Below are 13,903 nucleotides of genomic sequence, written 5' to 3' on the forward strand. Positions count from 1 at the left end.
ATTGCCAAATTCCTTTGGTGGCCCAGATGGACGGATCCAGGATGGAGAAAAATTCAGGAAGCTCTGGGTTCCACCACAAGGGAGGAATTCGGAGAAAACCGATTGGGCCAGACTTGGCATAGGGGGACACCAGGGAACAAGCCTTCATAACCGCCTTCATGGAGATGGTAGTGGGATATGGGGCCCTAGGCCCCCGGAAAAGGCCGTTACGCAGTGCCTCATATGACTCAAGAAGGGCTGCTTCGAGTGCCACTGCAGAATTAGTGGAGTCAGATATCAGCAAATTATGGGCATGGATCAACAAACCAGCAACAAAGTACATGAAAAAAAAATCAGTGCAGGCAAGGCCCCCATGAGTCCAGGGACGCTGCAGCAGCGACAGTCGGAATCGTGGAGGGCGAGCTCCCCACAGGAACATGGTGATTTGCAAATTAAATTGTTTAAACACTTGTCTTGGGATCCACACCGGGGATTGACGCAGGATATATAGGAGAGGGGGCAATCATTTCATTTTGACAAGGTTAATTTTCTCAAAAATCAATGTCTTCTTGTGTTATTTTTATGTTATTTGGGTTTCGATGAAAGGAAAATGTTTAATATTTTCTATTAGGAGTTATTTACATAAGGCCAAAAATTGCAGTAAAAACAAACATGATTTGAGAGTTTGTCATAAAAAGAACAGCATTGCCGGGAAATAAACACATTTTGTGGTGATAGTGGCTAACTTCAAAACCATGACTTTAGGATTTTAACTGATAAGCACTCCAAAGGTTATCAATAGTCAGAAAAAAAAAAAAAAGTGGAGATGACGGACAGACCTACCTTGTTCCTTCTAAGTATCAGGAAAGTGTTAGAATGGAAGCCAGACTGTCAAATACACAATATTGTCAAAAGTATTGGGACACCTGACTTTACGTGTACATAAACTTTGCGTCCAAATCAATTTGTGGAGGGGGGGATTACGGTATGGGGTTTTGTTTTAGGTGTTGGGCTTGGCCCCTTAGTTCCAGTGAAGGGAACTCTTAAGGCGTCAGCATTCCAAGACATTTTGGACAATTTCATGCTCCCAACTTTGTGGGAACAGTTTGGAGATGACCCCTTCCTCTTCCAAAATGACTGCACACCAGTGCACAAAGCAAGGTCCATAAAGACATAGATGAGCGAGTTTCGGGTGAAGGAACTTGTCTGGCCTGCACAGAGTCCTGACCGCAACCCGATAGAACACCTTTGGAATGGATTAGATCAGAGACTGCGAGCCAGGCCTTCTCGTCCAACATCAGTGCCTGACCTCACAAATGCGTTTCTGGAAGAATGATCAACCATTCCCATAGACACACTCCTTAACCTTGTGAACAGCCTTCCCAGAAGAGTTGAAGCTGTTATAGCTGCAAAGGGTGAGCCAACTCAGTGTTGAACCCTACGGCCTAAGACTGGGATGCCATTAAAGTTCATGTGCATGTAAAGGCAGGTGTGCCAACATGTTTAACAATATTGTGTACTTGGGGTTTGCAGTATAGTGCTTGCTCCTAAGTAGCGAGATTGTTGATTAATTCGCATTTTGCAAGTATGTAAAATAGGGATTCCTTATAAATGATTTGGTAATAACAATACCTTGGTCTAATGAACTTAAAGCAATATTCGCAGCCCTTTGTTTTTCCAGTTCTTCATCTTCATGTTCCTCTTCCTCCTCCTCTTCTAAGGGCTCAGTAAAGCTTGAGTGTCTGTCCCGCTTAGAATATATGAACTGAGCAGCTGCAGAAAAAATAAATAAATAAGTAAACAGGGCATACATATACATGTAGTTAACAATAAGTGGGCCAAACCCAAACAATAATTGGCATTATAAAAGGATGTTTGATACGCGCTGTGCTGATAGAGCACACATGCATAAGTATAGACTAGCTGGAAGAGAATTGTCAAGAGAAAAAAAAAATACGATTCAACATGAAATCATTTCTTTGCATTCAGTGCAGGAGACATCACTGCTTTATTACTATAATTATTATACAGGATTTGTATAGCCCAAATGTCTGTACAATACTTTACAAAATAAAGTGTGACAGTACAGTTACGATTCAATTCAATACAGGATGGTCCTACTTGTGAGAGCTTTAAGAGGCTCTAAAGTCTAACCATTTTTTACCTCAACATATTCCCCTGCATTAAAGTGGTTGTAAAGCCACTTTGTTCTATACATACAATCCCGTGTCCAATAACATTATGTGTTTTATTTAAAAAATGCAGTTTTATATCTTATTTCAGAGCGCCGCTCAGGGCTCTCCTGAGTGCCTGCCGCTGTCCTCTCCAGATCTGACTGCTACAGCTGGAGGGGCTGAGAATTCTCCGCTAACATAAGCCAGGACAGGAAAAGGGGAGGAGAGGAGGGTGGCAGGCAGTCACGTGAGCCCTGAGTGGCACTCTGAAATAAGGTATAAAACAGCATTTTTTTTTGTAAAAGACATAAGCTCGGCACATAATGTTATGAAACACAGGGGATTGTATTAACCACTTAAGCCCCGGAAGATTTTACCCCCTTCCTGACCAGGGCCTATTTTGCGATTCGGCACTGCGTGATTTTAACGGACAATTGCGCAGTCGTGCGACGATGTACTTAAATGAAATGGACGTCCCTTTTTTCCCCACAAACAGAGCTTTCTTTTGGTGGTATTTGATCACCTGTGCGATTTTTTGATCATGCGCTATAAACAAAAGAAAAGAGTGACAATTTTGCAAAAATAACAATATTTTTCAAATTTTTTTATATGAAATTGCCCAAAAAAAAATGTAAAAATCTAATTTTTTAAAAATTTTAGGCCAATTTGTTTTCTGCTACATATGTTTGGTAAAAAAAATAAAAGAAAATCGTAAAAAGCGTATTTTGATTGGTTTGCGCAAAAGTTATTGCGTTTACTAACTAAGGGAAAGATTTTTGTCGTTTTTATTGTTTGTTTTTTTAACGAGTAATGGCGGCGATCTGCGATTTTCTTTTGCGGTACTGCGACATTGCGGCGGACAGATCGGACCCTTGACTGACATTTTTGACACTTTTGGGGTTACCAGTGACATTACTACAGTAATCAGTGCTATACATATGCACTTACTGTAAAAATGACACTGGGAGGGAAGGGGTTAACTTTATTGGAGAGGGAGGGGTTAAGTGGGTCCCTAGGGGCGGGTTTCTTACTGTGATTGGATGTGGCTTTGTGTGTAACAGCACAGATCAACGGTCCTACACAGCAGGACCGAGTGATCTGTGCTTTTACACAGGGGAGAATGACAGGCGGCTTTGTTTACATTAGCCGCCTGCCTTTCTCCCTCTCCACCCGACGATCGCGAGTGACCGGCGGACATCGGGTCCGCCGGTCATACACGCGGACTTCTTCAGGTACGAGCGGGGGCGGGAGTGCGCCTCCGGCGGCGCGCGCTCGCCCCCTATTCGCTCCAAGGCTAGTGACGTACCGGTTCGTCACTTTGCCTGGGAGGGGCTGACCGGGCGGCGGTCAGCAAGTGGTTAAAGTAGCCAAGTAATTTTAGCAGTAGCAGCAGGAGGGGCGGGAGCTGACCACTGACACAAACTGACAGGCGGGAGGGGGGGGGCAAAGGAGGAAAGCGAGAGACAACAGATGACAGGGGCATGTACACTTCACCACAGGGTCAGGGCTCAGCAGCCATGATAAACGTAGTCAGTAACAACCGCTTTAATGTTAATAAACACTCCAATACACGCTATGTGTGTGTATGGATGCACACACCCAAGCTCAAGAGCGCGCCCGCAGAGGTATTTGCTGAGGGGGCACTCGAAAGAAGGAGCAGACAGCACCAGTGGGAACTCCAGAAGAGGAGGTAAGCCACCACTCTGTACAATACAACACCATTTTTATTTTAATGAAGAAAAACTGGCATTAGAATTACTTTAACCACTTGCCAACTGCCAGCAGTACATACTGCAGCAAGTCAGCTTTGTCCCACGAAACAACGTAACTGTACGTCGTTCCATGGGACTGCTGGTGGGGCGCACGCACACGCCGATTGTCTACAGGGGGGAGCCAATCAGCAGGTCTGGCGGGCGCAATGTCCACCGGGCACCCTTGATCGCTCCCCGTGGAAACAGAACGGTGGTCTGCCATTGTAAGCACGGCAGACTGCTGTTCTGTCAGTAACAAACACAGGGATCCTGTGTTCCTCTTATTTAGGAACAAAGGTCTCTGTGTTCATTCAGCAAGCCCATTCCCCAAACAGTTAGAAAGCACCCCCTAGGGATACATTTAACCCTTTGATCACCCCTGGTGCTAACCCCTTCCCTGCCAGTGCCATTAGTACAGTAACAGTGCATATGTTTAGCACTGACTACTGTAGTAATGTCACTGGTCCCCCCAAAAGTGTCAAAAATGTCAGTTACGTGTCTGATCTGTCCGCCACAATGTTGCAGTCCCGCTAAAAAAAAAAAAAAATCGCTGATCGCCGCCATTACTAGTAAAAAAATAAATAAAAAATGATATAAATCTTTCCCATAGTATGTAGACGCGATAGCTTTTACACAAACCAATCAATATGCACGTATTGGGATTTTTTTTTTTTACCAAAAATATGCAGTAGAATACATATTGACCTAAAATGATTAAAATGATCGATTTTAAAATTTTTCTTATTGGGAATGTTTTATAGCAGAAAGTTATATATTTATTTTTATTTGTGTCTTTTTTTGCTTATAGGGCAAAAAGAAAGAAAATTGCAGAAGTGATCAAATACCACCAAAAGAAACTCTTACCTGTGGAAAAAAATTGCAACCATATGGAGCCTGGCACCTGGCTCAGCCTTTCAAGTAAGCCGCTGAGAGCCTTAGCCAGCCACTTTCGCTCCCTCCACAGCCCAGTGCTCCAATGAGTGCTGGGGGCAGAGCAGAGAGTGGTGACTGATCGTCACCAGCTCTCTGCTCAGATCGGCTGGGGGAACTGGGCAATCAGTGGTGTTTGATTTAAAAATGCATCCAAGTCGCATATATGGGAACCCAGCTTTAGAGTCTGCGGAGGATCGACGCTGAATCAACCTAGGCAAGTATGATTTCATAAAAAAGAAAAAATCGAATACTTCTCTTTTAAATGACGAATGGATGAGGATTTTAGTGACTGACAGACAAACCGAGTGTGAGTACCACACGGTGAACTTTTTTTTTTTTTTTTCCTTTGGATATACAAGAGAATAGGGCTAACAACACTCCACTAAAAGGACTCGGGAGCAGAGTGCATTCCTGACAGATTACCAGATCACTTGCAGGGTCTTTAAAGGGACAAAACATGAGGTAACGTGTATTGCAGGGATGTACTGCATATGTATATAAAGGCTTTACATATCTGTGTTTGTGGATATTTTGTTACACTTTCTTCTTCACTCACCACTTTTCATGAGGAGACTTTGTTCATAGTTTAGTATTCTCCCAGATTTCTCTTGAATATGGTTTTCTATATAAACTCAGGTTTCGGTTTACTGTTACTGAATACAGCTAGCTTCAAGATATGCACATAAAATGCCAAGGGATTAAACACTTCCAAAACTTAAATCCTATACAACTATCATAAAGCCACTGTTAAGTTATTCTTATATAATGCACATTTCAAAACAAGATCCATACTAAAAATACTGTTTGAATGCACTATTGACATGGCCTTAAGGTGTAGAGCCAAAAAACTGGATTTTTGTCTTACCGTAAAATCCATTTCTCTGATGTTCATTTAAAGACACAGCTCCAGGTCTTCAAAAACAAAACAAAAACATATACTGCCCCCTACAGGAGTAGGACATTAGGCAGAAAAAAATACTGACTACGCCTATGGGCAGTCCCAGGGGGTAAAATTCCCCTCTGCTATAGGTACAAACAGTGTCAGAAGAATTACAACTCCACAGAGGGGTGGGTGTTGCAGAGAAATGGATTATATGGGAAGTCAAAAATCACATTTCCTCTTTCGTTCATTAACGGACACAGCTCCTGATATTCAAAACCATTGGGACATCCCAAAGCAGTGTAAAAACATGAGGGGTGAGAACAGCCAAAAAATTCCTACGGCTAAACATTAGCCAACCAGGCAACAGGGGATCAACCAAACAACCGAAGCCCACCTAAAAAACAAAAAACAAATACACCCTCAAAAAGGATCAGGTCCTTTTAAAACAGCAGCCTGAAAAAACCTTGCGGCCAAAATAAAGCATCAGCAGATGCCAACACATCCACTTTGTAAAACTTTCTAAAAGTGTGCACCGACGACCAGGTGGCTGCCTTGCAGACCTGCGTCACTGACGCCTGATGACCGAAGGCCCAGTAAGCACTAAGCGCCCTAGTAGAGTGAGCCTCGACAGGAAAAACTGAATTTTTGTAAAATCTTACCTGTAAAATTCCTTTCTCTGAGTCCTCAGACAGTCGCCGCCTCTCCATATTCGTCACTATGGGGGTAATTGACCTTTGCTCCGTAGGAGTAGCTAGGCAACAGAATATGTCAATATTAAAAGCTTTTAGCATATCCCACCCCCAGGGGGTGGTCCCTTCAGTCAATACCCTCCTGCTTCCTGTATCCATACCTCAGTTTCATTAGAATAGCAGTAGAGTACATAAACCCCAAAAGAGGGGCGGGGGCGGCGACTGTCGGAGGACTCAGAGAAAGGAATTTTACAGGTAAGATTTTACAAAAATTCCGTTTTCTCTTACGTCCTCCGACAGTCGCCGCCTCTCCATATTCGTCACTATGTGGACGTCCCAAAGCAGTGCATACATGAGGGGTGGGAAACGCAGCCGCGCCTAAGGCAACGCAGGACCCACATCGGAGAAAGGAACCTTACCAAAAAGGAAGGAAACCAGTTGGGCAGCATGAAAGAAACTTTGCTCAACAGGAGCAACAACCCAGGAAAAACAAATAACCTAGGGATAAAAACATCCAAAACAGCCAAGGGCCCAAAAAAACAAGGGACCCTAAGGTACTGCCGCACTAAGAACCTTGCGGCCAAAGGAAGCATCTGCCGATGCCTGAACATCCACTTTGTAGAACTTTGAGAAGGTGTGAACGGACGACCAAGTCGCCGCCTTACACACCTGGGCCACAGAAGCCCGATGATGACAGGCCCAAGACGTACTCAGAGATCTGGTAGAGTGCGCCTTCACAGGCATAGGGGGAACTTTTCCCTTCAAAGCATATGCCTGCTCAATAGTCTGTCTGATCCATTTGGCGATGGTAGAAGCCGACGCCGCCATGCCCTTCCGAGGTCCCTCAGGAAGGACAAAGAGAGAATCCGTCTTGCAAAAAGATTTAGTCGCTGACAGGTAAACCCCGATCGCCCGAACAACATCCAAGGAATGTAAGGCCACCTCCTTCGGATGCTTAGGCTTTGCGCAAAGTGAAGGCAAGACAATGTCCTCATTGAGGTGAAATTCCGAGATCCTTTTCGGAAGAAAAGAAGGATTAGGTCACAAGACCACCTTATCTAAGTGAAGCACCAGATACGGAGACCTGCAGGACAAAGCTGCCAGCTCCGACACTCTGCGAGCCGAAGTGATCGCCACCAAAAAGACGACCTTCTTAGACAACAGAGGCAATGAGATCTCCCTGATCTTTTCAAAGGTAGCATGTTGTAACACGGACAGAACAAGGTTCAAGTCCCATGGAGGCAAAGGCTCCCTCCGAGGAGGGACCAGGTGTCGCACCCCTTGAACAAAAGTGCCAACCAGAGAATTAGACGCCACAGGGCGTTGAAAGAGAACGGCCAGTGCAGAAATCTGACCCTTAATCGTGGCCAATGCCAAACGCTGGTCCACACCCGTTTGAAGGAAAGACAACACCCTAGACACCGAGTATGAGCGGGGGGACTCACACCAGGCAAAATAGGCCTTCCAAGTACGGTAGTAAATCTTCCCCGAAGAGGCCTTTCTAGCGTTGATCAAAGTATGAATGACCTCCGGGGAGAGACCCCTATCCTTCAGGACCTCGGTTTCAACAGCCAGGCCGTCAAAGCCAGCGACTGTAAAGCAGGATGGAATATCGGTCCTTGAGACAGAAGATCTTCTCGAAGAGGCAGACGCCATGGAGCGTCGACCGCCAGATTCACGAGGCCTGCGTACCAAGACCGGCGGGGCCAGTCCGGCGCCACCAGAATCACCGTGAACGGTTCCGAGGACAACCTGCGAAGGAACCGGGATAGCAACTGAATCGGTGGGAATGCATACATCAGTCGATACTGATGCCACGGAGCCACTAACGCGTCTGACGCGTCTGCCCGAGGATCGCGCGTCCGTGCCACGAACCTTTCCACCTTGTTGTTCAGACGAGACGCGAACAGGTCCACATCTGGGAGACCCCACTTCGCGCACAACATCTGGAAGACATCCGGGTGGAGCGACCATTCCCCCTGGTCCAGAGACTGGCGACTCAGATAATCCGCTTGCCAGTTCTCCACCCCCGGAATGTGAACCGCGGACGAAAAGACTTGCCCCCCGACACCGCCGGGGACTGGAGCCACCACAGAAGATCCCTTCTGGTGCGAGGACTCAACGAGATCTGAAGATCCAGAGATTGTGGTTGCCCGTCCCACCTGGACAGATCTCCGCCTGGAGACCCCTCGTGTGAAACTGGGCAAAGGGAATCGCCTTGAAAGCCGAGACCATCAAACCTAGACACCGCATGCCCGTCGGGAGGGATGAGCACGGAACGTCCCGAAGGGACCTGACTTCGTCCTGAAGTGCCCTGAGCTTGACTTCCGGTAGGAAGACCTTTGCCTGAACAGAGTCCAGGATCATTCCCAGATAGGGAAGACGAACCGACGGGCACAGCGTCGATTTTGGGAAGTTTATCGTCCAACCAAACTCCTGCAGAGACTGCATCGTGACGGACAGGTCCTTCACCAGACCCTGACTGGTCGCAGACCGAACCAGAATGTCGTCCAGATACCCCAGGATTGAGATACCCTGGGCTCTCAATAAGGCCAGAACCGGTGCAAGCACCTTGGTGAACACCCGCGGAGCCGAAGCGAGACCGAAGGGTAACGCCAAGAATTGGTGACCCTCGAAATCTGTCCCGATGAGGCACCGGAACCACCACTCCCTGAGCCCGCACCGCCAGGTGCAGATCCCGCAAACGTTCCGGAGACAGTTGAAGATTTGAGGGAAAAAACCTGTTCGCCGGCCGAGACAGGAACTCGATCTTGTACCCGGACCGAACGATCTCCTGAACCCACCTGTCCCGAACGCGGGCCAGCCAGGGTTGAAGAAAACCGAGCAAACGTCCCCCCACCCCAGAACTGGGTGAGGGCGTCCCTTCAGGCCGCGTGGTTATGGGCAGCGGACCCGGACTGGCCGGACTTCTGCTTACCTGTCCACGGTTTCTTTTGGGAGCCTTGACCCTTGAAGGGCTTGCCCTTATAGTGCGATCGAAAGGCACGAAAGGACCCCTGAGAGGGCCTAAACAAAGCATGCTTCTTACCTTGAGCACCCTTAGCCTTGTGAGATTGGGGCAAGAGCGTGCTCTTACCCCCAGAGATCCCCTTAATCAGCGTATCCAGTGAGTCGCCAAAAAGGCGAGATCCCGTATAGGGCAAATTGGCCAAAGTCTTGCGAGAAGATTGGTCCACCGACCAACATTTCAGCCAAATCAAACGGCGTGTCAACACCGCCACGCTGTGCACACGTGCAGCCAAAGGAATTACATCTAATTCCGCATCACACAAATACATGACACCCTGATGAATCTGATCCACCATAGCCAACGTTGTCGGCGGGGCAGAATCAGCCACCAGGACGCGCCTGAGTACCTGCGTCCAATCCGCGACAGCCTGAGCTGCCATAAGGGAAGCAAAAATAGCTGTTAGCATGGAACCGGTAACCAAGTATGGCGGGCGAGAGACTCCAGTCTCCTGTCCGTAGGGTCCCGGAACACCAGGGTATCCTCTGCCGGAATCGCAGTGGATTTATTCAAAACCGCCACCGCGTGATCCACCGGAGGTGGTACACACCAGCGTTCATCAGTGGCGGGCGTGAAAGGATAACGCAGCTTGAACCTAGTGCAAGGGAAAACCTGCGATGTTTTGCGTCTCCGCTGCGTCCCATAAGAAGCCAGAACGGCAGGCGGACATGGTTCATCCTGTAAATGCAGCGTTTGTTTGATAGAAGCAACCAATTCATCCATGATTGCAAGCTCTTCAGACGAGCCAGGGGGGGGAATTATTAACCCCTTCAACCTCTGCCTCCCCTTCCGACCCTGCAAGGTCCAGGGACGAACGGGACCCCGATAAGGCGACCCCAGCCATAGCAGCCCCATCACCATCGCCCTCTGAATCAGAGGAGATTGAAACTCTGGGCCGTTTTGTGGATTGAGCAGCCACAAGCATCTGTACCTGAGCAGCCAGGTTAGCCACAATGGTAGCCAAATCGCCCCCATCAGGGGGAACAGCAGCAGCCCCTTGGCCTCCCATTAAAGAGGGAGGAAATTTGCTTTCCTGAGAATCCATGCCCCCAAAAGTTTGTAGGAGAAAAAAAAAGGGTAACTGCCCCTTTAAAAGCACGGCGAGCGCAGCCCACCGCACACACACACACCGCACACGCCGACCCCCACAGGGAAAGGCAGAAACTTCAGGCAATGAATACAGGAATAGGATAAGGTAAAACCTGGAGAGATCACTGCTGCTGCTGCCTCGATCGGTGCGCCCAGGAAAAAGGAAGTAATGCAATAACAGCCGCTCCTATAAAGCCTATGGAAGGCTACAAAAAAATGGCCGCCGGGGAGGAAGTAAAGGCAGAGAACATGCAGTACTGACATGAGGCTGGAGCGATCGCCGCCAAAATGGCGGCGCTTGGCGCCAAAAGCGCCGCTCCCCGCATATAGCAATCGCCATCACACGCCTGCAGTATAATAAAATAATGGCGGACCGCAGCAGCGGCCGCCGCATGTATGCCCAAACACGATCAAATCATGCCCCACAGCATACAGCCTGTCACACAGTAAAGAATGCACACAGTCTGAACACAGAAACAGTGCAGGATGGCCCCCCTCCTTGCAGCCCACAGAATGCAGCCAAAACAGACAGGGAGCCCAATAGTGTGTACAGAAGCAGGGTTACACAGTCCCAGACTGACACCCACTAAACAGACAGGTCCCCACACAGATACACTTACCTTCTGAATGGCGTGGGGAGCCCGCCCAAGCGATCAAGCCGCTGCACAGAGGACAGGGAGAGTCGCAGCCAGGACGCAGCAGAACTGCGGTGCGAAACTGCATGGCGTCCAGTGAGGTAGCCACCTCACCGCAGCATCCCTGCAGCGAACAGGGATGGGTCGTTCACACATGCCAGGGGAAAAACCTGACTGAACGCTCGATGGCAGGCTGGGAAGCCACTGACCCACAACCTGCGACCAGGGGGGCCAGCCCGAGACCCAGCCCGCACGATCCTCTTCATCAGAAGAACTAACTAAAGCTGAAGAAAACAAACAGCTAAGTAAAGATAGAGAAAAAAACACTCAAATAAAAAAGAAGATAAAGGCTGAGGCAAAAAGCCCCAGCACAGAAACAGCCTGCTAACTCCTGAAAGCTAGACAATGAAACTGAGGTATGGATACAGGAAGCAGGAGGGTATTGACTGAGGGGACCACCCCCTGGGGGTGGGATATGCTAAAAGCTTTTAATATTGACATATCCTGTTGCCTAGCTACTCCTACGGAGCAAAGGTCAATTACCCCCATAGTGACGAATATGGAGAGGCGGCGACTGTCGGAGGACGTAAGAGAAAGGAGGAATTTGACCCGTGATGGAATAGGCCTGAACCACCATCTGTCTGATCCATCTGGATATGGTCACAGAGGAAGCGGACAACCCTTAAGGTCCATCCATGAGCACAAATAGTGAGTCTGACAGGAATTCCTGAAAGACTCTGTAGCTGCCAGGTACTCCCTAACTGCCCAGACCACATCCAAGGCATGCAAGGCAATTTCCTTTGGATGGGTAGAGACCTGGGACACGGAAGGCAACACAATGTCTTAATTTAAATGAAAATCAGAGACAACCTTTGGAAGGAACGACGGACAGGGGCGAAGAACCACCTTATCCCTGTGAATCACCTGGTAAGGTGGACAGGATAACTACGCCAGAGAAGACTTCTGAAAGTTGAGAATCCAGCCGAACTCCCGCAGAGTCTGATCTCCAGGATGTCCACCGGAGCAGAGAGAGACTCCGCTTGCAGAAGGAGGTCATCCAGGAAGGTCTGCAATTCCCCGTTGGCATAGCAAGGCTAGCACCGGGACTAACACTTTTGTGAAGACCCGAGAAGCAAAGACGAGACAAAGGGTGACACCACAAATTGATAATGCTCCTCTCCCACAGCAAAGCGGAGAAAATGCTGGTGACTGGCACATATTGAAATGTGAAGGTAAGCATCCTTGATATCGATAGAGGCGAGGAAATCCCAGACGCAGGGATGCCACCACAGTTCGAATAGACTCCATGCTGAACTTCTGTACCTGCACAAAGCAGTTAAGCTCCTTGAGATCCTGGATTGAACACACTTTGCCTTTCTTCCTGGGGACTGTAAACCGGTTTGAGTAAAAACCCTGAAAACCCCATGAAGGAACAGGTCTTGTACCGTCCCAAACAGGCCCTGTAAGCAGTCTGGGGACAGGCGCAATTTGGAAGGAAAAAACTTTGCCGGGGGAAAAGTGTGAAACTCGATCTTGTAGCCGGACCGAATGACTTTGTGGACCCACTTGTCTTGCACTAGGGAAGTCCACGGTTCTGGAAACCAGAGAAGATATCCCCCCATCCCCGATAAGGGGAGGGCGCACCTTCATGCTGAAGGAGTCTTGTCCACGGGTCTGGAGAAGCTCGATCTTGGCTTGCAGACCAGGTTCGTTTGGATCCTCCTGAAGAGGCCCTGAAAGACATCGAGCCCTTGTCAGTCGACTCTGAGGGACGAAAAAACTTCTTATGAGCTGAGAAGGAAGGCCTACGTCTACGACAAGGTTTCTTGCTCTTAGTAGCCTGTGAAAGAAAAGTACTCTTCCCCCTGTGAGACCTTTAATGATGTCATCTAGGGTAGCTCCAAACAGGTGATCTCCCTGGAAAGGAAGATCAGTCAAGACCTTTTTAGAAGTGTGATCAGCAGACTAGCACTTGAGCCAAAGGGCACGCCAAAGGGCCACTGCCAAAACAGAGGCAAGCCATCAGGGGAGCCACATCCAAAGAGGCATCACAGATAAACTGCAGGCCCTGGACCAGCTGATCCGCCAGCTCGGCAAACGCAGGGGGAGCGGTTACCCCTCCAGGTAACGGTGTAAGAGCTTAGCCCACAAAGTCAGAGTTTGCGAAACTAGGGAAATGGTGAATACCAGCCTCATTGCCGAACCAGCCAGCGTGTACATATAGTCCACCCCAAAACCCTCCAGGGGGAGAGGGGGGACAGCTACTCACCATACCAGAAACTAGACGGGCACCGCTCCAGACAGAACCCCTCTCCATTGAAATGGGGGGGGCTGTCGGCCAGGAGGAATGCAGCGACTTGGGCCGAGACCCGGTCGTATGCGACGTCACAAGGTGTTTAACTCGCAGGTCAGCCCCTAGTCCAGTGGGGCTATGTCACGGCCAACCTAGCACGGAGCTGAAGTATGCATGCGCTGGCCAGACTGGGGTGACCGCTAGATCTAGATTTTCCAGACCCTCGCCCAGTCTGGCAGTTGATTGTAGATCTCACAGGAAAAATCCAGGAGTGAAAAAAATTTCTATCTAAAAAATTTTGCCAGGACCAAAACATCCCAGCAAGGATGCAAAGCAACTCCTGACAAGGCTATAGCAGAGAGGAAGTATACTCCCTGGGACTGCCCATGCGTGTAGCCAGACTTTTTATCTGCCTCGTGTCTTACTCCTGTAGTGTGCAGTATAACCCA

General features: G+C 48.6%; 1 protein-coding gene across 2 annotated transcripts in view; it reads right to left on the reverse strand.

Moving 5' to 3' along the window:
- The window catches only part of HBS1L (HBS1 like translational GTPase), a 232,444-nt gene that overhangs the window by 188,357 nt on the left and 30,184 nt on the right, over nt 1–13,903 (reverse strand). For both annotated transcript variants that reach the window (XM_082249434.1, XM_082249435.1), the window contains exon 3: nt 1,612–1,752. In XM_082249434.1, the coding sequence (XP_082105560.1) occupies nt 1,612–1,752 (141 nt within the window). The remainder of the gene's footprint in view (nt 1–1,611; nt 1,753–13,903) is intronic.

The sequence above is a fragment of the Pelophylax lessonae genome (genome assembly GCF_965119305.1).
Source record: "Pelophylax lessonae genome assembly, chromosome: 3".
Taxonomy (NCBI): domain Eukaryota; kingdom Metazoa; phylum Chordata; class Amphibia; order Anura; family Ranidae; genus Pelophylax; species Pelophylax lessonae.